Raw genomic sequence first — 23,644 nt, 5'->3', positions numbered from 1 at the left:
TGTTTTCTCCAGTGTCCAGTCTCATCCTTCAGACCAAGTTGTCTGAGGTCCCACAACTGGCTGCTCTTTGCTAGACACTGGAGTGAGAGATCAGATAAAAAAACAAGAGCAAAGGGGGATCCTCCTACTTGGACACTGGCTACCACCCTTCAGAGATGGACCTGGGTGGCCAGTGTCTGGCCCCAAGCCACTCACCTTGTCTTCTTCCCGCACCACATACTGGGCCACCTTGAAGGAGCTGAGATACTCGTTCATGTTCTGTACGTCAGTGTCCTCAGTTGCATCCTGGTTCCGGTCCAAGAGCCGAGCAATGGCCTCGTTGTCATAGTGAATCACACTGCTGTCCTCCTCCTTGTTCTCACCTGGTGGAATCAGGGAACCAGAGTGGACTCTGAGCTCCAACCAGAACCTCAGGAGGAACTTTACAAAGCTCAGGGAAAGCCATTCCCTCTGCCTCCTTCCCATGGAGCTCTGGAGGAGGACCCTTCCCTGGGCATCTACAGAGATGTGTGTTATGTCAACCTTAAAGGTAAGGAAAGGAGCCAGCCATCCTCCAAGGATGCAGAGGAGAGGTTTTGTTTGGGAGGTTTCAGCAGTGCTCACAGATAGCAGAGACCTGCTTTCAGGGAGCTGCAGAAAAGGCTCTCACCCTCATTTTCATCCTTAAATAGCTCCTCAGTACCAAATTTGAGGATGTCGTCCAGCTCCTGCTTGGACATGGAGCCCGCCTTGGAGCCCAGCCCGGGCCGCACCACCAGATGTGTCAGCATCATCTTTCTCTTGGCCACCTGTGTGATTCGCTCTTCCACAGAGGCACGAGTCACAAACCGGTAAATCATCACTTTGTTGGCCTGGCCGATCCGATGAGCGCGGCTGAAGGCCTACAGGGGCCGAAAAGTAGGGATGGGCCAGGGGAGGGGTTGGGGAGAGCCCCACTACATGCTCTGGAAAAGAGGCTGACAAGAAAGGGCCTTCTCCCCCGCTCAAGAGGTTTATTTCTGACCCCAGCACAGACACCCATGTCTCCTTGCTCCAAGGAGCTCCAGAAGGGGAGTTCTCACCTGGATATCATTATGGGGGTTCCAGTCTGAATCGAAGATGATGACAGTGTCAGCAGTGGCCAGATTGATGCCCAGGCCCCCGGCCCGGGTGGACAGGAGGAAACAGAATTGTTGGGCCCCAGGAGCTGGGAGGCAAGAATTAGATCAGGCCTTTCTTGTATCCAGCAGTTCTGGCTACCTGCTCCCAGATAGTCCCTGACTACAAACAACAATGCCTTCAACTCACAAGCCCAGATGAGGGCTTCCCTGGTGGCTCAGTGGTAAAAAATCTGCCTGCCAATGCTAGAGACACAGGTTCAATCCCTGGTCTGGGAAGACCCCCAACTACTGAGCCTATGCTCTAGGGCCCTAGAGTCGCAACTACTGAGCTCCCATGCTGCAGCTACTGAAGCCTGAGTGCCTCTAGCCTGTGCTCCACAACAAAAGAAGCCACCGCAATGGGAAGCCTGAGCACTGCAACCAGAGTAGCCCCCACTCGCCACAGCTAGAGAAAAAGCCAGCAGAGCAATGAAGACTCAGCACAGCCATAAAATAAATACTTTTAAAAAAGAAAAAGCCCAGGTAACTGACATCCTCCAGGGACCCAGGCACAGGTCTCTCAGGCTGTGTACACCAAGCAGGACCAAGGCCCCCTCACCATTGAAGCGGTCAATGGCCTCCTGCCTCAGGGCACCAGTGATGCCGCCATCGATGCGCTCATACTTGTAGCCTTCATAGTCTAAGAAGTCCTCCAGTAAGTCTAACATTTTGGTCATCTAGAGAAAGAGAAGAGGCAGGAGTCTAGAACAATGAGGTGGTGGGGTGCACTCTGTTTGTCCTGGGTCTTTACTCTCCCTCAACCCCAGTCCTTACACCTGTACCCCTGCCCTGTCATATGTACCCTTAGCTCCTCCTGGAATAGCCTGTCATTTTCTCTCAATTTCAGACCATTTCTCCTACAGCAGAGGTTCTCCTCTGACACCCATGTCAAGGTTGCAGAAGAAATCTATGAACCCCCTGAAAATCTATACAAGATTGTCTCATCATGTGTGCAGTTTTCTGGAGAGCAGACCCACAGCTTTCATCAGATTTCCAAAAGGTCTGCACTCTCTTCCTTCCCTAGGAAGATTAAGAAATAGTCCCAGCCCCAGAAACTCCTTTAGGAGGCAGATGGCTCACCCTTCCCCTTCTCCCCATTTGGCTTTAAAGAAACGACTACAGCTTCCAATGGCTTGAATTAAGAACACGCATCAGAGGCCAAGATGAACAGAGCTGTTCCAGAAACCCTTAAGGGTGTGGCTGCCTAACCTCTCATCCCGGGGCAACCATAGGAACGAGGGAAGGGAGTATCTGATGGTGAGGAGGAACTACCGGCATGGGTCACCTGCGAGAAGATGAGCACTCTGTGTCCTTGCTCCTTCAGCTTTCGCAGCATCTTCTGCAGCAGCATGAGCTTCCCAGATGCCTTAATAAGTGCCCCACCCTCATAAGCCCCACTGGGAAGTTTGGGGGACTCCTGAAAAACAGGCAGGGAAAAAGGAGCAGGAGAGGATCAGGAAACACACCCCCATATTCTGATGACATCTAGAAAGCTGGAAGCCCAAATCCAGGCTCCACACCTCTGCAATTACTACTCCTCTCAGAAACCTAGTCTCTGGCCTCCCAGCTTAGCTCAAGCCCTGCACTCTTGGCTGCTCCTGTTTCCAGACAACCAGGCATTTCACCATCCCAGCTCCCGTATCTACCATAGCAGCCACAGGAAAGAGGTACGGATGGTTGCAGCACTTCTTAAGATCCATCATGATGTTCAGCAGCGACACCTGGTTCCCACCACCTCGTGAATTCAAGGCCTCAAAATTTCGGGTCAGGATGTATTTGTAGTATTTCCTAAAGCCCAGGGTAGGTGCACAGAAGAGACACAATAATGGAAGCAATTGTGAGGTTACATTTGGTCACCAACCCTTGCAAAGTTGTTACCACATCTTCAACCCTGGTTCAGGGAACCCGCTTGGCATCTCACTTCTGCATGGGGCTCAGCTCCACGCGAACGATGAGCTCTGTTTTGGCTGGCATGTTCTTAAAGACATCTGCCTTGAGCCTCCGCAGCATGTGTGGCCCCAGCAAGTCATGAAGTTTCTTAATTTGGTCTTCTTTGGATATATCAGCAAACTCCTCCAGGAAGCCCTCCAGGTTGCTAGTAGCCAGAAGGAAATTAAACCACGAACGGGCATTAGGTTCTTTGCCCCTGACCTCAGGCTCTAGTCTTCACTTAAGATGACTCCTCACCCACTCCTTTTCTCAGCTCCTCCACCTCTCCTCTCTGCAGACCACCCTCCTGAGCCACCACTTACTTAAACCTCTCTGGGGTGAGGAAGTTCAGTAGATGGAAGAGCTCCTCCAGATTATTCTGCAATGGAGTCCCTGTCAGCAGCAACTTATGATCTATCTTGTAGCCATTGAGGACCCTGAAAAACTAGAAAATGGGGCAAGGAAAAGCAGGAGAAAGGGTCCATCAGTGGCAAGCAGCTGGCCCTTGGCTCTTCCTGCCTCCAGCTCCTACTTCCTTCAGGATCAGAGGCCCTCAGACCCCTAATTCTGTCCTGCTTCCAAGCTGGACTTCTCCCTGCACTGCCTCCGGGGCTGCTCAAAGTCCCCCAAGCTTTGTCTTTTAGGATGGGGGCAAGTAGAAGTCCAGAGCCTCAAGTTTCTGAGGCCTGGGTACCTCACTCACCTTGGACTGGTTGTTCTTGAGCCGATGGGCCTCATCCACCACGAGACAGGCCCAGCGGATGGAGCCGAGAGCTGCCTGATCAATGGTGATCAGCTCATATGATGTCAGGAGAACATGGAACTTCACCTGTGCCTCCCTCTGTTGACACAACCATGGTCCCTGTGGCTGCCAGCCTGCACCCGAGCATCTAGACCCCCACCCCTGTTCTCTACCCAGACACCCTGTCCTGAGACTCCCAAAGGCAGTTGGTAGTCCAGGCCTCCAACCTTGACTCCATTCAGGGACTACAGGATGTGGCCCTCAAGCTTCCCCCACCTGTCCAGTTTGAAGAGATCCATGAGTGCCCCAGGGAATAACCTGCTACATCTCCAGTACTGGAGAGCAGAGGCATGAGGGAAGGTGGGGGAAGGAGGGAGAAAGCTGAATGGGGAATATAAGAAAGTTCTGGTAAGGCCAATGAAATGACAGATCTGAGGACTTCAGAGGGCATGAGGTGGGGAGTCTGACCTTCATCTTAAAAGCTTTCTTGCCACCTTTGATGGCGTTGTCTTCAAAGGAAAACTCATTCTCACGAATGATGGCTCGGCTGTCCTTGTCACCCGTGTATGTTACTACATAGAACTTGGGTGCCCACATCTGGAACTCCCGCTCCCAGTTGATGATGGTGGACAGCGGGGCACTCACCAGGAAGGGACCCTTTGTGTGGCCCTGGGAGTGGGAGGTGGGGAGAGGGAGCCCCATTAGTTGAGGCTTGCAGTTGTACACCCCACTCCACTGCCTGCCATGCCCCTCCCCTAGTCCTCTGCCCTCACCCTCCACTCCCACCTTCCCCAGTCCAGGCTAGGGCCCTAGGAGCCAGCACCTCCTTATAGAGTGAGTAGAGGAAGACGATGGTTTGTATGGTCTTGCCCAGCCCCATTTCATCAGCCAGAATGGTATCAGTGCCCTGGGCCCATGAGAAGCGTAGCCAGTTCAATCCCTCCAGCTGATACATGTGTAGTGTGCCTCCTGTGGCTGTGATGAAGCGTGGCTGAGTCTCATATTTCACTGTAGGCTGTAGAATCAAATCAGAAAGCTCAGGGGAACCAGCAGCCACTCATCTGGTCCTGGTCTCCTCCCCGTCCCTGGCATTGGTATCAAGTGGGATTGTGAGTCCCTCTCCTCTGGCCTGAGCTTATGAAAGTTCTAGTTTGCAGCGCCTCCCCCTCATTCTTTGAATCAAGACCTGGGAGTACTGCAGGGAAGGAAATGGCAAAAGAGGCCTGTGTACAGCTGTCTCTGGAGACTCTCATTCCTGTGCGCAAGTCCCCAGTAAACCTAGGGCAAAGCTAACTGAAGGAAGAGCTCAAAGAAGCTGTGGAATCTCTGGGATCTGTCAGAAGCTCCCAGGAAGTTTTCAACCCTGAGGCTCCAGAAATGACAGATAGGCCAAGTGGAGGACTTACATCGTTAGTAGGAGAACTGGGAGGCCCATCACCCTGCAGCTCCTTCTTCTTCTTCTTATACTTGCGGGGCTGAGCAGGATCCTCCCCCATAATTAGTTCTCTGGGAAAAGAGTGGGTCTGAGTGAGACTGATGCCTTGGGACCCCTGTCTTCTGAAGCAATTCCAGACCTACTTCCCACTTTCCATAATCTGGATTTTCATACATTTCCTTGCTCCCAGGTTCTTTAGCCTCACCCTTGGATTTCAGCTCTAGAGACCATCCTCCCCACTCCTCAGCATCCTCTTCCCCATGAGTCAGGCTAGATCTTATCTCTGTTCCTCACACTGCCTCTTTATGGACCCCACTGCAAACAACCCAGCCCCAGATCCCATTACTCTAAATTCTAGACTGAGTCTGCACCTCATTTAATGCCCCCACCGTCAGACGCCCTCTAACTCACGATCTGCTTCACTCACCGGTGTCTCCAGTAGCTCTGCTTGTGGTCTTCATATTCAGGGATGTTCATTTCATCTTCCTCCCATGTGGACTGGTCATAGGGTAAGTCCCTCCATTTCACTAGATAGTGGTAATTCCCCTTTTTATCCACACTGTGAAGAGGGGAGCCAGAAGAGGAGGCAGGAGGAGAAAAATAATATGTGTCACAAGTAGAAAAGAGTCATAACAAACACAATTATCAGTTAACACACAGAATTTGTCACCTAATCCTCAATGGTGGGCCTCTGAAAGCGAGTTTAGAAGGCTGAAGGACTACCCTAACTTTTTCCAGATGACTTCCTAAAAATCAACTATCACAAAACATCCCCAACTTTAACGTCATTTGTTCATCCAATCAATATTTACTAAGCATCTACTACATGCCAGGCATGGTTCCAGGCATAGGTGATTCAGCAGAACTAGGCAGACAAATGACTGATTTCCATGGAGCTCACATGCTACCAGAGAAGACCATGATGAAACAGAAAAATAAAAAGACAGTAAAACATTGGTAATGATAAGTACTATGAAGACAGAAGTACTAGAAACATTGGTCTGTATAAGTCATGTTTTGCTTTTATCACATCCAAATCCCCAGATTCCTGTGTCATTTCTTAAGCTGTTCGAGATTAGAGGAAGCAAGGACAAAGGTGTCCGTGCTGGGCTGGACTTTTCTCCTGGTTTCTCCCACCTCCATAGAGGAAACAAAGCCAGAGAGGCTGGGGCTGTGGTGGGAATTACCCAGTTAGATCAATTATCTAACGTGGGGCCATCATGCAACAAGAACAGTGACAAAACCCAGGTCGGCCTTCCCGTGGACCAAGGGCTCACCTGTGGTTGATGATCCGGTGGACGGTCATCCACTCTGGCTTGATGCCAAAACGATAGTACTTCTCCTCCATCTCGGCATAGTGCGGGTCCTTCACCTTGCGCTTGTCACTCTTGCCGTCGTCCTCACCAGAGCCATAGTCCAGGGGTGGGGGCTCATCCATGTCATTCTTCCGTTGGTAGTTTCGGTACATCACCAAGTGGAAGATTTCCAGCTGGCGGGGCACAGAGGAGGGAAGAGATAGTCCCGACATTCTGAGGGGACACAAGGAGCCGGGGCAGTGGCCGGCAGGGGTAATGGTATGGGAAAATGAGCCATGGGAGCGGTGGGATGAAGGACACAGAGAGTTAAAGTCAAAGCAAGAAAATGAGTAACATGCAAGAGAACGGAGTCCGAGACAGGACCTGAGTGGGGAGGTAATAAGTAAAATGAGGAAGGAACAGGTTATTAAGACTGGGGATGTCGGTAAAACATGGTTAAGATAGATAAAGGGAAGAGATGGGAATTAAGGCAGGCTAAGGAAGGCTCCATTACGCCTCAGGGGAGGAATCTAACAGAGACTGAGGGAATGACAACTGGAGACCAGGAGACCCAAGTACGGAAGCTAAGAGAGCTGGTAGGGTCTTGGGGCCAGAGACCTAATATGAGGGAAAGCAAAGGGAACAGAAGACAGGAGAAGAGGTGCTTGAGAGAGGGAGAGCAGCAGTGAACGGGGCCACAGGAGACGGGACAGAGACACCCTTGTACCTGCAGCTCCTTGGCCCAGGAGCAGTGCCAGTAGGACAGGCCCACCCACTTGACAAAGAACTCTCGCTCGGATCTGCCTTGAAGAGGTCGTGGAGGTGGGGCATCCGGATTCCCGTCTGCCTGCTGGGGGGCTGGCACGGCCACGGGTGGCTCCCCCCACCGCCAGTGCAGGATCTTCTGCACACGGCCTTTCAGCACAGGACACTTCGGGGTGGATACAAACAGGAAAGAAAGAGGCAGAAAGAGCCCCTCGTTAGCGTAGGAGGGTGGGGGAGTCACCCAAGAGAATCAAAGGTCTGGTGGTGGGGAGAGAAGAGAAAGAAAGAGCCGGACGTTTGGGCCCCAGAGATGGAGGAGGAGTTGGGGCTGAGAAGAAACCCTGAGAGACAGGTCCACTCACGGTGCATCGGGGACACAGCCATTCGCCGTTGGGGATGTCGGGCAGCGGGGGGTTCAGACAGTGGATGTGGTAGGAGGAGATGCAGGCGTCGCAGCACAGCAGCTCCCCGCCATCCTTGCACACGCGGCAATACTCCATGTGGTCATCTTCTTCCTCCTTCTCCCCTTCCTCCTCCCCGTCCTCTTCATAGTCTTCCTCCTCCTCCTTGGCTTCCCACTGGACCCCCTCCTTCTCCTGGGAAGCCAAGGACAGACACAGACACAAAAAAGAAGAAGTAAGAATGGAAGACAGAGACCAACCAGGAGACCTAGATCCTAGAAGTACAGAGAAGATTGGTGGGAACGAACAAACAGGACACCTCAGTTTTCAAAAATGCTGATTTGGCGGGGCCGAGGGGATGAGGGAGAGGAACACACGAGGATCCTGGACCCTTAAACATTTGTTGCTGAGAGGCCCAGGCAGCTGGGGGTAGGAAGATGACAAGTGATATCACAGATGAAAGAGATGGGGGAGGCAGTTGCTGAGGGACGAAGAGGTGGCTCCAGTACTCACACAGTGAGGGCAGCTCCACTTGCCCTCAGGAGCCCGGTCAAGCTCAGGATCAAGGCAGACGAGGTGGTAGGCACGAGGGCAGGTGTCACACAGAATGATCTCCCCACCCTGCTGGCACACCTCACAGTAATCCTGGTGATCTGTCTCGTAGCCGTCAATCTCCTCCTCCCCAGCCACAGCGGGACAGCCCAGAACTGTCATACACCCGAGTGGAGGCCAAGGGAGCCAAGAGAAATGAATGGGGGAGGGGAGAGAAAGAGAAAAGGGTTGAGTAAAGAAGTCACAACTGAAAATAAGGAGGACAGCAAAGGAACCAGAGGAAGGCTGACTGTCAGAGCCACACACAGCTGACGCCCCTCACCCTTCTTCTTCTTCCTTCCTGGCCGGCCTCGTTTTAGTTTCTTGGTGCGGATGGGGCCATCAGGGCGGCCTGAGGCACTGTGGACACTGCCGCTGTCCAGGTCTGATTCCTCGGCCTCCGGTTCGGGACCCTCGTCACTCTGCAAAACATACTGCCCATAGCCCCGTGGCTGTCAGGGGCGCCGGCTGGATTCCACTCCCCTCCCCAGGCCTTGGGTTCCCGTTCCAGCTGTCCTCACAGACCCGTGTGTCTGGACCCCAGGTCCCTGACCAACCCCAGGAGTTTAACAAACGGGAGGGGCCTCTCACCGAGCCGCCCTTCTTTCTCTTGCCACCCAGCAGCCCTAGCTTGATTTTGAGTGGTGCCATCTTCTTTCCCCTAAGCTTCTTGCGTCCGTCAGGCACTCGGGGGCTCTTACTCCGCCGCTTGTGGCCTGGACCTGAGTGAGGAACATAGATGAGGGAGAAAAGCCCAAGGTCACCATATCCTGGAATAAGGGAGGCCATGAAGGTCTCTGGGCCTCTTAATGGGCTATGGTCTTACTGAGACCCTTCCTGGGAAGCACTTTTCCAACCATCAGGGCCAAGGAGACAAGCATTCTGGACTACAATTTGAGAACATGCAGTCTGGAGGGTGGGGTGACAGCTGTTCGACCTAGAAGGTTTCTTACCTTTGCCCTCTTTGGTTTTGGCTCTTCGGATGGGTGGGGGCTGGATATCAGCAGCAGGGGGTGGTGGAAGGGCAGGGGGTCCGGAAGGTGCTATGGGGGTGGCCGAGGAGACAGCGGCTGACACCTGCTCAGCTACAGCTGCCGCCGCGGCTGCCGCTGCTGCTGCCACAGCAGCCGCCGACCCCTTGAAGGGGTTGTTGGCGCTGAACTCTCTCCACTTGGCCCCGAGAATGGTCATCATCTTAGACATTGGGATCTTAGGATTCTTCTTAGCAATCAGGGGCCTGTAAATACAGAGGCAGGAGACTCGGACCCTTCACAGATGGTCAGGGAATACTGCCATTTCCCTCAGCAATAAAGTCAATGTACGAGCTAGGGTTCCTGGGTAGTGTGAACATGTTCTCTCATGAGTAACATCAATTTTAAAGTAAACAAATAATAAGTTTTTAAAAGTTTAACAAAACAAGAAAAATGTACGAAAGAACAAAAAAGAAATAGGCAAAATAAAATTTAAATGCAGATTAAATAGTATGAAACCAAAAGATACAAGATTACCAAAAATGCCATACTTCTGACAACTACTTTACAGTTCCTAAAACGCTTTCACACACGATATCTTATTCCATCCTTACAATACTACTCGGAGCTGTTACGGAGAATGTGTTTTTCTCATGAGTTCCACAGGCCCTGGTAGAACCTAATGAGGGGTCCCACTAGGTGGAGCCTGAGGGGCCATACTGGTTCTGCTCTGAGGTGGGTATTAAGCTGTTGTGAGGACACAGGTGACTGTGGTGCTGAAAGAAGCACTGTCTTTAGTAGAGAAGCAGTGAGACACCAGGACTAATGACCGCTACCAGGGACTGAACTCTGCCTGGCCCCACAATATGGAATGGGCTGAGCTTTCCATCTACCACCCCATCAAAACCCAACCAAAGTACATACTTAGTCACGTCTTAACTCTTTGTGACCCCTTGGACTATAGCCCCCCAGGCTCCTCTGTCCACGGGATTCTCCAGGAAAGAATACTGGAGTGGGTTGCCAGTCCCTCCTCAAGGTACCTACTATTTGCCTATTTCACAGATGCAGAAACTGAAGATCAAAGTGAGCTGCCCAAGAAGCACCAGGACCTGAATTTTAGCAGGCTGTCTCCAGAGGGCTGAAGGGCTCTGCTAAAGTGCCTGCTTCCCCCAAAGGCATCTCTATTGTTCTCTCCTCTACTTTAGAAGCTATTGACTTGCAGGTGCCACTCTCAGCCTGCATTACTACTGCTGTCTAAGGGAAGGGCAGAAGACTCGATAACCGAGCAAAGGAAACTGGGAAACACTGATGCCACCTCTCCACTCCAGTCTGATGAAAAGTCAGGCAGGGTAAACTGGAACTGTTAAGAGCAGAGAGGGCCATCGGTCACCAGAGTTTTCTAACCTAGCCGTGGAACTCTGATCCCCAGTGAAAAGTTCCTGACTAGAGTGCTTGGATCCTGGAATCCAGGAATTCTCTGATATTACATGGGAGTTAGGTGTGTCTGTGCTGTGAATTTCTCTGGACAGCCATTTTTTAGCTTTCATCAGATTCCAGAGAGGTCCAGGGCCTCCCTCAAATTAAAAGCATCGGCTAGTGAGGGTTCCCCAGCCCTACCGTACCTCATGAATTGGCTGAAGGCTTTGTAGTTGGTGAGTGTGTGGTAATCTTCCTCGGAGAACACATGTTCCACGTCCTCCAGGCCCCAGGTCAGAAGTAGGGTTGCTGATGACTTCTGTTCCACTTGCTAGGATACCAGGCTTCTGTTAGCCAGGTGCTCTCCTAACTCCAGTCCTGGGCTCCCCCCACCCCCTGACATGCCTCCCTGCCCACCCACCAGCTTCTCTGGGCTTCCAGTTTTCTGTTCCATTCCCAGCCCAATCCCACTCCTCATAAACCACAGCCTCTCCATTTGTCACCCTGCTCGCCCAGGGCTCTCCCTCCCCTACTCTTCAGGCTTGTCATTGATACAGATTTCTCCCCTCACTCCCCAAATCTACTCACCTTTTGCCCCCCCTCTCCCTCCCCTTTTTTCCGCCGCTTTGTCTTCTTCTCCTTTTTTTCTCGGTGCTTCCGTCTCCGTTTCCGACCTGGTCCGGTTCCATATTCACTGCCTCCACTCTCTGACTTCTCCCGGTACTCATCTCGCTCAGAGCCAAATTCCTCCTCGCTGTCCTAAGGAAGAGAAATAAAAACACTATTTTTTGAGCCCTAGCGTGTGCCAGGAACTCCTCTTAGCACAAAATATCGTCGTCTCTTTTAAACTTCACAACAATCCTATGAGACAGCAACTAATCTATTTTTATCCATTTTTTTTTTTTTGTAGAGGAAACTGAGGCACGGAGAGCTAAGTAAGCTGCCCAAGAAGATAGAGGACTGCTGGGCTGTGAATTCATGCAGTCTACCTGCAGTGCTTCCAACAGCTTCTCTGTGTTGCAGGGCAAGTAAAGTCGACAAAAGGGCTCTTCACTAGGATGTAGTGAGTAAGGTTAGGGTCCCAGACCTGGGAGATACAGGCTAGCAGGAGTGGGGCTAGGGGCAGGCAGAGGGAGTCAGGTCTCCCTGACTTCAGGGTCCCCATGGCAATCAGGCCCAGAGAAATCATAGGTCTCTGGGATGGGTCTCCAAGCCTCACTGTAGAGACAGGCATGCGTAACACTTACAAGCTTCTTGCGTTTCCGGGGCTTTCCTGGCTTGTTCTCCTTCTGTTTCTTAGGTCCTCGCTTTCTCTTCTTCACGCCCAATGTTGAAGGCAGCAGTCGAATGTCATCCTTATCTTTGGAGCAGACAGCACCGGAAAACCTAAGCCTCTAGGCTCCCAGCCTCTGCAGCCCTTTTCCTCCCTCACCTCCTTGGTTCCTGCTCTCTAGGAAATCCAGCATTAACTCTTCCAAACCTTGCCTCCCTTTGCTGGACGCAAACAGAGAGTGTTTCGAGTACTCTGGGATGCCTGGGTTGTGAATGGGAGGTCAGGGGTCAGAAGAGGAGAGCAGCCAAACCACTCCTGTCTCTCCCCTCCTACTAACAAGGGACCAGGCTCTAGGCCATGGGCTCTGACTGTGGCAGGTCCTTTTAGTCGCCGCCAGGGCTCCTCCTGCCTTCCCCCTCACTTAGCCAGCTGGCATCCTGCCCAGGAACTGGGGAAGCCATGCCCAGCTGCTGGCCTGGCCTGACCCCAGCACTTGGAGTGGGGAGACACAAGCTGGCAGCTCCCTAAGCCAGATGCTGAGAAGGCAGAGCCAAAGGTGGACACCTGGGCTCTCACACTAACGCCCTGGGGCCCTGACATCCTTTCTGTGAGGAGTGAGGCCTCTATTTACACTTCCTCAGATAATCACCCAGACTCCTGTCACCCCAGCATAGCCCTGGAGGAAAAGAAACCCTCAGTCAGCCATGTTCACTTCTGGCCCACAGGATCTTGGTGTCTGGCTCCTTTGTCACTCCCTAGCCCCACAGGAGAAGGTCTCCACAATTACCTATACATTCTTCCTCCTCCTCCCAAGCAGCCTCAATTGTGCCTTCAAATCTACATCCACATCCCTGTTCCCTTTGAGAACTCAGGCGCCCTACCCGTTGTCCCTGGTCTCACCCCTTGCCTCCAAATGTAGTCTCAAGCATTCTAACCCATTCATATCTAAGCAGTATGGGAGACCCACACAAAGACACTGGACAGGCATAGACACACCCCTCAAATGCATTCTCAAATGCACAAGCATCACATACTCATGAGCACAAACCCAGAGGACAATTTGTACATGCTTTTAGCAGGGCTAGGTCCCTGGCTTTCTCTCCAGATGTCCCTGTCAGACAATCTGGGGCTGGTTCTTCCCAGATGTCCCCCTCTCCCCATTCTCCATGACCCCTGCCACACTGTGGAGGCTTAGGGTTCAGAGAATAACTACTTCAGGAGGAAGACACAGCCGATGCCACACAGAAGTGAGGCCCCGGTGTGAGGCCTCCCTCCCCCAGCAAGCACTAGACTAACCAGCCAGACCTGTCCTGCTCAGGTAGAGGCAGCAGCGCTGGAGGGAAAAGCCTGGGCCGGCCCAGCCCCTTGCTCTAGGACACACAATCCTTCTCCCCACAACAGCCAAGGGAAAATTAGCCACAATTTACACCGGAGGCCTCGGGTTTCCAGCGCCTCAGAATCGCGGCGCCTCCTTCCTTCAGTGCTACTTCTCACAGCTCCGGCATCCTGTGCCCTCTCGCGCGGGACGGCACTCTAAAATTGGGGGGCTGTGGCGCGGGGGGGGGGGGCGGGGGAGGTGCCTGCAGGCAGCCCGGGGTGTGAAAACAGAGTGGGTACCGTAATAGGAAGTCAGTAAGACGCCGTGCCCCGCAGCCAGCGCTCCCTCACCCCAGGGACTCCGCTAATACGAACATGGAAACGGAGGCTGCCGGGGCAGTAGCAAGGGCAGGCCAACTGGCTGAGGATCAGGGAAATGGCCTCGGTCTCCGCCAGCTGGGGGTGGGGTGGTGGGGGGACACCAGCCCTGGGACCTCGCAGCCAGTTAACTCCACTCCCCACCCCAGCGGGAGGTTCCCCAACTTGGGAAGACGGCGGTAGTGCGGGGACGCAAAGTAGACGGCTAGGAAAGGAGAGGGAGGGCAGGAAAGCAAATCTAAGTCCCAACCTCTGCCTCACCAGCCACTCAATGCTGGCCGCGCGCCCAGACTCTCCCACATCCCGGCTCAGATCTCGGAAGACGGCGAGGGAGGAGCGCGGCGAGGGGGCCGGGCGGGGCCTGGCGAACCGGAGAGAGGGAGGGGCCTCGCCGAGAGCCTCGCCTCCCGCCCCTCTCTCTTCTTCTAATCTCACCATCAATCTCTCACACATATATTTATTTTTTCTCAAATTCCCCTCCCTCCCCCACAACGAACCACCATAATAGGTCTGCTGCACATGCGTATTGCATGCAGGGGGTGGGTTTGTATTTTCAGACCTTTTGCAAAGAAACTACCAGAATTTTCCGCACCACCCACAATCATTCCCCACCCCCACCCCTAAGGAATCACATCTATATATTATGTTATATTATTTCTCTAGACTTGCCAGAAGAGGGAGGGCGAAGAAATGACTTTTGGGCTTCCTGCTCCCTTCCCCCATCAGCACGAGTGCTATTATTTTAAACGTTTAACAATGTAAGGAGACTGGAGAGGGGGGAAGGGAAAAAATTGGTCTTGGGTAAGAATGTAAAACAAAATGGTGAGAATCAAAGACGTCAGAATGAAAAACAATAGGAACCTCTAACGCCTATCAGTTCATCTTACAGAGAAAGAGGTGGGGGGCAGCCCAAACAAATTGCCTCAGAGGAGGATTATTTTGCCCACACTTATGTAGACAGAAATAATGGGCAGACTAAAAATATTTTGCCAAAGTTTTACCTCAGAAAGTCATTTGAGGGGGTGTATCTGGGTCACTCCTTTGACTTGGAGGACTAACAGGGAGATAAAACTGCCCTGCCAGAGAGAGGAGGTGGGTTATCATTTCAGATATACAATTTTTAAAACATTTGACGATGCTGAGAAAGCATAGGGAAAAGGGGAGGGAGTACTGACACAAAGACCCATCTCGACCTCAGATTCTTTCATGCACTCCCCTTTACAGACCCAAATCCGGGATCAAAAGCCCCCAAATACCCCATTCTAAGTTCGGAATACACATATGGGAGAACTGTTCCTGCCCTAACTTAACCTGACATCCTTGCTTTCTCTTTAGCACCTCTGCTGTCTTCCAGCTAACCCCCTCCCCACAGTTCTTTATTCCTTTTCCCTTCTGCAAAATCAGTGGGCTCTCTCGGCATAACTTTTTAAAAACTTTTGCCGTTTTCGGACAAGCCCGGGAGGGGGGAAGTGGACTTTATCCTGTTTCCATTAGACACCCCTCCCCCCCTCCGCCCCAAGAAAGTCGCCCCCCCCCCCCGCCGCCCCGCGCTTCAGTCCCTCAAAGGCTGTCTCCAATAGACAGGAACATTTCCCACAGAAGCCACACAGATCAATATGACAGTTTTACAAAGAGTATGATGTTAGACGTTTTGAAGTTTGGTGCATTTGTGCTGCAAGGCATCCAGAGGCCTGGGGGTGTGACCACCTGAAAGATGCTCTATCCTGAAAAACACTAGCAGAACACGCTAGAGGATGGCCAGAGGGGGGCCACTATTGGGCCTCCGACCCGAGGCAGTGGTCAGGCCCCTTCACCGCGGGGCAGAACTGCCTAGACAGTGCGGATGACTTGTCATCCCCGGGGAGGGGTGCTGAGTGACGGTCAAGCTGCAGAACAGCTGGGTGGGCAGTTCACGCCCCCCAACGTTGTCAGGGTGTGGGTGGTTTCAGCGGGAGAGTGAGTGACAGTGAATGGCAGCCACGTGAGAGTTACAGCTGGGCAGCTCGGCCACCCCAGACTGACGGGGTCATGGTGGGGGGCGGGGGGTAGCGCACTTGACACAAAAGAGCCCAGAGCAGAAGAGAGATAAAGGGGGTGGGGGTGGGGGCATCTGGTGTCCCACTCTCTCGCTCCCCAATTTCCAGTGGCTGCGCTCCCTAGTACGAGCAGGGGAGAGGGGGCCGGGGCCAGCCTCATTCCAGGAAGTGGTCTGCATGGAGTGTGGCCACCACCTGCCCCTAGTCGTCAGCCGCCCTCAAACATTCACACGACCCCTCCCCCACGTGCCACCGCACGCTCCAGAGTTGGCGGGCATCGAAGTCCCCGCAGGTGGGGGGGTCCGATGGACACCCGCCACCGCCCCCCCAGCCTTCCCAACTCCTGACGGGGGGTGGTGAGGGCTGTGGTCCGTTCTTCGCAGGCAAACCCCACTTCCCCACGGTCCAACCCCACCGGGGCCAGAGCCCCAGGGGCGCCCGCGCGGCCGCCCCTCCCCCACGCGCCCCTCCCCCACGCCGCCGTCCGGCCGCCAGGGTCTCCGCGGTCCCTCGCGCGGCCAGGGAGGGGGCCCTGGCTTCGCCTCGGCCGTTTCCTGCCTACCCCCTCCCCGCCGAGGGTAAAAAAAAAAAAAATCTCCTCCTCCTCCTCCCCCGAAAGCCGCGACCGAGTGGCCCGGTCCGCGCGCGCAGCTCGCGCCCAGCGCTCTCCAGCCCGGGCGGCGGCAGCAGCGGCGGCGGCGGCGGCTACGGCGGCGGGGGAGGGGTGCGGCGGGGGAGGGGAGGAGGCCTGGCCGGGCGGCCGCTGCCGCCCGCCCGGACCGCTCGGACCGCCCGGACCGCCGCGGGGCGACGGGCCCGAGACGGCGCCCCGCGCCCCGGATTCGTCTCGGCTCGGCCGCGCGGTGGGTGCCTCGCCCCCGCCCGGGCCTCGCGCGCCCGCGGCTGCGGCTCCGGCTCGGGCTGGGGGAGGGAGTCGGCGGCCGCTTACCTGGCGGCGGGGGCGGCGGCGGCGGGGGCAGTGGCGGCGGCGGCGGCGGCGGCGGCGGCGGGAAGAGGTGGCAGCCGGGGGGGCTGTGGCGGTCGCGGCCCCGGTCGTGGCCCGGCCCGCGCCCGAGTACTCCCTCGTCGTCGTCCTCCTCGTAGTCCTCGTCGGCCGCCTCCACCTCCTCCTCCTCCTCGTCGCCCTCTTCTTCCTCCTCGTCTTCCTCCTCCGACACCACCATCTCCTCCTCCTCCTCCTCCTCGTCCCTCAGAGGGGAAGCCATCCTGTGGCTCTGGCCCCCCCACCACCCCCCCACCCACCGCCCGCCCGCCTCCCCCACCGCTACCACCTCCTCCTCCTCCTCCTCCTCGGCGGCGGCGTCCTCGTCCTCCTCCTCACCGCCTCCCCCAGCCCCCCAAACCCCCGGGCCACCCCCCTCCGAAACCCCCCCTCGGGGCCGCCGTCTGACGAGGGGGGCCAAACCACCCTAAAAATTTTTCTTGGAAAAAAATTGAGGACTTTTTTTTTTCCTTCTCTCTTCCTCCCGAGAGAACAAGAGAGCGGGATTAAAAAATATATATATATAAAAGTTTTCGACTTCTCTCTACCCCCCTCTTCGTGGCTTTAAATATATTTAAATTCTGAGGGGGGCGCTCAGAAATATTTCTCAGAGCTGAGGCACTAAGATGGCCGCCTGGAAATTATTTTTAAAACAACCCCCCCTCCAGCACCGCCACCCCCTCCATGAAGAAAGGGAGAGGGGGGAAAAATCCCCTTTTAAAACAAAATGGCTGGCTTAATATTTCATTTTTCACCCCCCCCCATTCTCCTCCCTGTTATACCCCCATCTCCAAGCCTCTACCCAGAAACCCACAAATTTCTCCCTTTTTTCATAACTGATTAGTGCACAGATTAATAGAGATATTTTCCTTGTGTACTGAGTGTGTGTGAGTGAGTGAGTGTGTGTGCGTGTTGGGGGGGGCATGAAGGATTTCTGCATAAAACAAAAATGGCTGCTGTGACTAACTCCCCCCTTATAAAAAAATATTTGAGGGGGGGGCATTAATCAGTACTCATGCTCAGTCTGACATCAGCATAAATTGTTAAAGGTTAACTAGTTAGATACTAGTCCAACTAGATTTAATTTTTTTCTTTTCTTTACTAGTCTCTTCCTCCCCACCTCCCTTCTCTTAAAGAAAAGCTTTTTTTTTTTTTTCTGAATACTTCAGAAGGGAGTGGTTTGATGTGAAGGTTTTTTTCCCCTTCAGGCATTGAAAAGGAAAAAGATGAAATATATGTTTATATATAACTCTGTTTCTACATACCTCATTAAAGTCAAAACGCATTTAATTGTGTAGGTATCTTTTAAGTGAGAAGCGGTACTGGATTTTGTTTTTTTTCTTTCTTTGAAAAAGTGATAGAAATCCTAGTGACTTTTGGGGGAGAGATATGAATAGATACGATGATTGAGTTTTTTTCAAAGGAGTCCATGTTTGATTCTCCCCTTTGCCCAGGCTTTTCAGTGATTTATAATTGTAAATTTTATCCTCACTCTTTTCTCCTTTACCTCGTCCTGCCCTCCCCCAATTACTTGAATATAAAATTCATCGGACTTGGGAAATTAATTTAGGAGTAAATAGAACAGATTTTTAGAATAAAGGAGAAAGAGTTAAGTCTGAAGGTTGTGAAATTATTTTCTCTTTTCTCCCATTTCAGTATATTTCCCTTCCTCCATGATCTCCAACACTGATAAAGTGGAAGAAACTGAGGTACCAAGAAACAGAAAAGTAACTGGGACTGAAAAAAAGAAAGAGGTAGGGGATTACATTGACATTTTTCATTTGACTTTCTGACCTACGGTTTCCCACTATACGCCAATGTTTATCTTTAAAATGATACCAGGAATCAAATGGAAGATTGAAAAGGAGTCCAAAAGTAGCTTTCTCATCCAGAGATTTGGTCATAGTAGTCATGAAATAAACGTTGCCAGTTGAACAGTGCTTGCAAAGGAGGGCAGATAGCTCAGTTCAATGCTGTTTCATTCTTGTCATCCTTTTTCTTACTACTCCAGTTTCCTCCCATATTTTTGATCTCACTTTGACCTTTCCCTTGCTTCCCAATATGTGCCTGTGGAATCATTTCTCTCCTGGGTTGTTTCTCTATCTCTTGAGTATAGCTGCCAGCCACTCAGCAGCCCCTGCAGGGTTTGGAAACACCTTAAGAGGAAGGGGTGGGTAGGCAGCAACCAGAAAATAATAGTGACAGGCATATTTTTACTTATGAGGCTTAAATATTCTTTATTGATGTGCCGGTCTTCAGCCCCAGCTAATGCACTTTATTGAGCACTGATTTCCACCTTCTTAACCTGAACTTTGGAATTCTCCTACCTCAGCTCCCACATTATTCCTGTACTGAGTGTAACTCTCTATTTTCTCTTCCATTTGATTTCATTAAGTCTCCTTTCTCAGATCCTCTGTACTAGTCCATCTGGGTATTCCCTCCTTTCTGTATATGGGCGTCCGTGTATGTGTGTCTTTATTTTTCACCGAGACTTTCTCATCTCTTGACGCTCAGGCCCTGTCACCTCTAAGTGACTTTCCATCTCTGTCTTCTTCCTGTTTATGTCTGTCTTCCTGGCTCTTGACTGCATATGCCTCTTCCTCATGTGTGCCTGACTCCCCCTCTTTCTGGCCCCTCTGCATGTGTCTGGGAAGAGTGTCCCCACGTGCATGTGGGCAGCCCTGCACATCATGGTGCGCCGCAGTCTCTCCGCCTGTGCGCCCTCTCCCTCTGTGCTGAGCGCCTCTGCCTGCCTGCCACATGAACCATGAGCTGCAGGTGTGGGTGGCTAAAGGTGGCCATGTGCATCCCTGTACACACATTCATCATTCTCTTGAGTGTGCTTTGCATATGGATCTGTTCATTTGCCTGATTCTCCCTCTTGTCCAACTCCTCCTCTGCCTGCCTGCATCTCCTGTTCTCTTTTCTCTCCCTACTGACCCTGTGATTTTTCTTTTCTCTCCTTGTTTCCCCCTGCCTCCCTACCTGCTTGCTCCTATTATGGTGTCTGCCTGCCTGCCTGTCTGCTCCTCCCTGACTGGCTGGCAGCCTCTTTCTCTCTCTGGTTGTCTGTCTGCTTCTCTGGCTGTTTGCCCACCACTCTCTCTCTAGCCATCTGTCTCTCCGCCTGCCTGTCTCTATCACTTTTTTAGTCTCCGTCTCTTGGTTTGTCTACCTTCCAGGCCCTACCATGGTTCCTTGTCTTGGTTTGCCTCTTATCTTGCCCTTCTACTTGTTCCTTCTCTTCTTTATGCCTATTTAGTTCACGCTTTCTCCTTGCCTCCCTTCATGTCTGTCTGCTTGCTTGTCTACCCCACTTGTTTGCTGCTCTCCCACTGTTTAATGCTTTTATCTTTTCAGTATGTCTATCAGCTTTTTCTCCCTAGGCTTCCCCTATCCCAACATCCCATCAATGTTTATGGTCTCACTACCACAGACCTATCAGTGACCCCCTTGCCCCCAAACTTGCCTTCTTGCCATATTCCTTACCCTGCCTTCTTTCACTGCTTGCTTCTGTTTCCGTTCTTTCTTTTTCTTTTTATATTTCTGGTTCCTCACATAGTCTGCCTGCCTCAATCTTTTTGCCATTTTCCCAGTATCTCCTTGTCTTTTTGTTTTTCTGTTTTCTATCTACTTAGCTGGCTCTCGTTGTCCACATCTCTGCTTGCTTTTTTTCCTTCTTTTTTTTTTCTACCAACTTTTAAATAGTGCATACAATAGGGCGTCCCAAGTGAAGCAGTGGTAAAGAATCGGCCTGCCGATGCGGGAGGTACAGGAGACCCGGGTTCGATCCCTGGGTGGGAAAGAGCCCCTGGAGTAGGTAATGGCAACCGACTCCAATATTCTTGCCTGGAAAATTCCATGAACAGAGGAACCTGGTGGGCTACAGTCTCTGGGGTCGCAAAGAGTCAGACACGACTGAGCACATGCGTGTACACATATGCACACACAGTACAAATTTTTTATAGAACTAAAAGTATTCTGTGTAACAGTAAGCATAAGCCTCCTTCCTATCCCCTTCTTCCTCTCCTCAGAGATAGTCAGTGTGCATTCCTTGGATCTTGTTTGAGAGAGGAATCTATACATATATGTCTGCTTGCTTTTTGCTGTACTCCTTCCTTATTCTCTCCCAGTTTTGCTGGTTGCTTCTTCCTGTCAGTCTGTCAGTACTACCTCCTACCTCACTGGGTTTGTCATTCTTTGCTTCTTATCTTTTTGATTCTGTTTTATGGCACTTGTCTTTTTGATTGACTGCTTGCTAGTTACATGCTTTTACTACCAGAACCTGAGGTGTGCTTAGGAAGGGCCTGCTGTTTCCTAATATCCTATTCTGCTCTACGTCGTGAGTTATCCTGATGACTGCACAGCATTGCTGGTGAAACCATTGGTGGTACTGAAAAATACCTTATAAATATAGGAACAGTTAAGAAGTACAGATGGTTTGTAAGCTGAGCTCACATGCACATGGAGTAGACAGGGTCCCATTCTCCTTTGCCCAAGCCTATATGAATTCTTTAAAGGAAGATAAGTCTAGATCCTTTTAGGCTCAGCAGCACTGTTAGGCTGTTGATCTAGACCTGTTCAAGAAGTTTGTCTTCCTCCTAGTCTAAAAGATTTTGCTTCTTGTTAAAACTTTCTCCCTTTTTCATCCTTGCTTCTGACTCCTCTCACATGTCACCTTAGAGATGTTATAACTCCTTGGGGTAAGCAGAGACAACAGCCTGTATCCAGGTCTCTTAAGAAAAATGATGCTAAAACTTTTACACACAGTGCACTATTCTTTCATTTCTGCTTTTTCACTGCCTGTATTCCTGAATTTAACTGTTTCAGCCTCTGTTTCTCTCCTCTTTTTCCCTCTTTCTCTCTTACTTCTCTTTTGTTGGTTCTTTCCTCTTAACTGTCTTGGTCTCCATTCTAGCCTCTTTCTGATTGGCCACCTCCCTCTCTTCTGTCTGATTGGCTTGTATCCTTCCATCACCCCATCTGTCTGCTGGATTCTCCCTGTCTGCTTGCAGTAATGTATGTGATAGCACATTATAAAGCAATATGTAGTATAAAATGCTATTATCACTTTATCTCTTTTTTGTACTTACTGTTTTTCTTTCTCAGCCTATTTTCCTTCTTTCTCTCTCCCCCTTTATGTTTGTCTGTCTGCATCCCTCTTGGTGATTTTGCCTGCCTGTGTCAGTAATCCTTTCTCTCCTTGCCAGCCTGTCTGTTTTTTTTTTTTTTTTGCCATCCTTCTCTGTCTGTTTGGTTCTTATATCTCTTCTGTGTTTACAGGTTCCTCTTCATTGTCTTTCAGCTGTCCATTCTGTCTGTCCTTAGTCCTTTTGTTTGTGCCTGTGTGTCTTGCTGTCTCTAGCTACTTGTCCCCCTGCCTGTCAGTTCCAAAGTGGGCACCACTTTCTGCCTTTTTCTATCTTTCTGTACTTAAAAAAATAAAAAGAAAATAAAAAATTAAAATACCATATGACTAATTGGTAGGACAGTTGTTTGTTTTTGTTTTTGTTTTTTTTAATGAAAAGACCATTAAGGTGAGAATAAGAAACTTAGGAGTGCAGTTGTCAAATGCAAACCAGAAATTACATGCCCACCATTGGTGCAAAAAAAAGAAAGAACAAGAAAAAAATTGTAAGGGACTCTGAAGCCAATAATAAGATTAAAGCAAAAGCTAGAAACAGCCAGAGCTATAGTTGCTAACCTTTTTTATATCATAGAAAGTTATAAACCCTTTCCCCAGAAAAACAGTGTCTAGACAAAATACCACATATATGATCCTGAAACCTATGGAGCCCAGTTACAACTCTGATGTAGGAAACCAGTGAGAATGATTGATAGAGCAGAGGCATGAACTCACGCAGCAAGCAGATCAAAGGACTGAAAAAGCACTTTGCAGTCTTATGATTTTTCTACCAAACAAGATGTTAAAGCAATTCCTAGTTGTCTTTTGAAATATAAAAGTTAGTGATAATAATGAAAGGCATGTAAATGCTGAGGATTTTCTAGGCTTAACCATGGAATTGATAGAAGGTCATCCAAACCAGTGTTTCCCAAATGGCTGAGTAAGATTGCCACTGGTCCTTTCCTGGGAAGCCCTGTCCTTTATTCTGCAATTATATATTTATTATATTTATATAAAATAGGTAATATGCTATATTTATATGTGACATCTATAATATATGTGTATATGTGTATACATTCTAATGTATTTAACTATATTTATTTAAAATGTCTTTTCTAAAAATGAGGTAGATCTGTGTGGAAGGATGTCCATGATAGATTTTACAGAGAGAGAAGAAGAGAAAGGAAATGAATTTTTATGCTTCCGTACAACTTGAAAATTTTTCAACATACAGGTACTGCTTTTATAGTTACAAAAGATTTTTAATATCTTTCTGTGAGATAATGGTGATGGATATATATGGATGGATAATGGTTTGGGTTTTGTTGCTCTTAATGTCATTATTTAGCGTAATAAAAAACAATTCCATGTTGATCACTAACTTTTTTTTTAATGTTTTACTGGTCACTGTAATCTAAAAGTCTGGGATCTACTGCTTTAATCTAACTTCTTGATTTTGTGAAGAAAGAAATCTCATTCCTTCATACATCATAGTCATGACTTGCCGTATTTACATGCTATCTATACTGTTATGTGCATACTGTTTTTCTTTAAGTCAATTCACTTTTCTTTAACTTAAATGGTCTTTAAAAAGTAAATTTTATATTAATAAATAATCCCATAAATCTTTGATTTGATGGGTTATTATAATTTTCTCAACTTATTTTAAAATATAAATAATCATTAAAAAGTCCATAAAAATAAAGGCAACGTGCATGCTACCAGTGGTATAAGTACTGTGTTTTACGAAACATCACTTGAATTTTGTAGGTACAGAAATGGGCCCAGGAAAGGATTGCCCAAGATCAAATTAGTTGTTAGGGACAGA

At 50.4% G+C, this 23,644-nt stretch overlaps 1 protein-coding gene and 1 long non-coding RNA gene across 16 annotated transcripts in view; one reads left to right on the top strand and one right to left on the bottom strand.

The window, feature by feature from the left end:
* The window catches only part of CHD3 (chromodomain helicase DNA binding protein 3), a 25,928-nt gene extending 8,201 nt beyond the window's left edge, over positions 1-17,727 (bottom strand). For 8 of the 14 annotated variants that reach the window (XM_069542842.1, XM_069542850.1, XM_069542843.1 and 5 more), the window contains exons 1-24: positions 16,638-17,727; positions 11,932-12,044; positions 11,273-11,443; positions 10,891-11,015; positions 9,251-9,534; positions 8,889-9,019; positions 8,581-8,731; positions 8,220-8,413; positions 7,668-7,901; positions 7,268-7,471; positions 6,523-6,734; positions 5,673-5,804; positions 5,217-5,316; positions 4,634-4,825; positions 4,279-4,479; positions 3,772-3,909; positions 3,392-3,513; positions 3,061-3,234; positions 2,786-2,927; positions 2,425-2,556; positions 1,699-1,816; positions 1,062-1,186; positions 650-881; positions 196-362 (exon numbers count right to left, since the gene is read on the bottom strand). In XM_069542842.1, the coding sequence (XP_069398943.1) occupies positions 196-362; positions 650-881; positions 1,062-1,186; positions 1,699-1,816; positions 2,425-2,556; positions 2,786-2,927; positions 3,061-3,234; positions 3,392-3,513; positions 3,772-3,909; positions 4,279-4,479; positions 4,634-4,825; positions 5,217-5,316; positions 5,673-5,804; positions 6,523-6,734; positions 7,268-7,471; positions 7,668-7,901; positions 8,220-8,413; positions 8,581-8,731; positions 8,889-9,019; positions 9,251-9,534; positions 10,891-11,015; positions 11,273-11,443; positions 11,932-12,044; positions 16,638-16,914 (4,071 nt within the window). In that variant the 5' untranslated portion in view covers positions 16,915-17,727. Of the gene's footprint in view, positions 1-195; positions 363-649; positions 882-1,061; positions 1,187-1,698; positions 1,817-2,424; positions 2,557-2,785; positions 2,928-3,060; positions 3,235-3,391; positions 3,514-3,771; positions 3,910-4,278; positions 4,480-4,633; positions 4,826-5,216; positions 5,317-5,672; positions 5,805-6,522; positions 6,735-7,267; positions 7,472-7,667; positions 7,902-8,219; positions 8,414-8,580; positions 8,732-8,888; positions 9,020-9,250; positions 9,535-10,890; positions 11,016-11,272; positions 11,444-11,931; positions 12,045-13,913; positions 13,980-16,637 lie in introns of those variants that run through there. The other 6 variants (XM_069542844.1, XM_069542852.1, XM_069542845.1 and 3 more) reach the window with 2 other exon arrangements.
* LOC138414960 (uncharacterized) overlaps positions 16,223-23,644 on the top strand; it is a 21,637-nt gene continuing 14,215 nt past the window's right edge. For both annotated transcript variants that reach the window (XR_011247026.1, XR_011247027.1), the window contains exons 1-3: positions 16,223-16,551; positions 18,348-18,445; positions 22,947-23,050. This is a non-coding gene — a long non-coding RNA (uncharacterized lncRNA). The remainder of the gene's footprint in view (positions 16,552-18,347; positions 18,446-22,946; positions 23,051-23,644) is intronic.

The sequence above is a fragment of the Ovis canadensis genome, chromosome 11 (assembly GCF_042477335.2).
Source record: "Ovis canadensis isolate MfBH-ARS-UI-01 breed Bighorn chromosome 11, ARS-UI_OviCan_v2, whole genome shotgun sequence".
Lineage (NCBI taxonomy): Eukaryota > Metazoa > Chordata > Mammalia > Artiodactyla > Bovidae > Ovis > Ovis canadensis.
The sequence above is the reverse complement of the archived record's forward strand: the minus strand, read 5'-3'. Positions and strand labels throughout refer to the sequence as shown.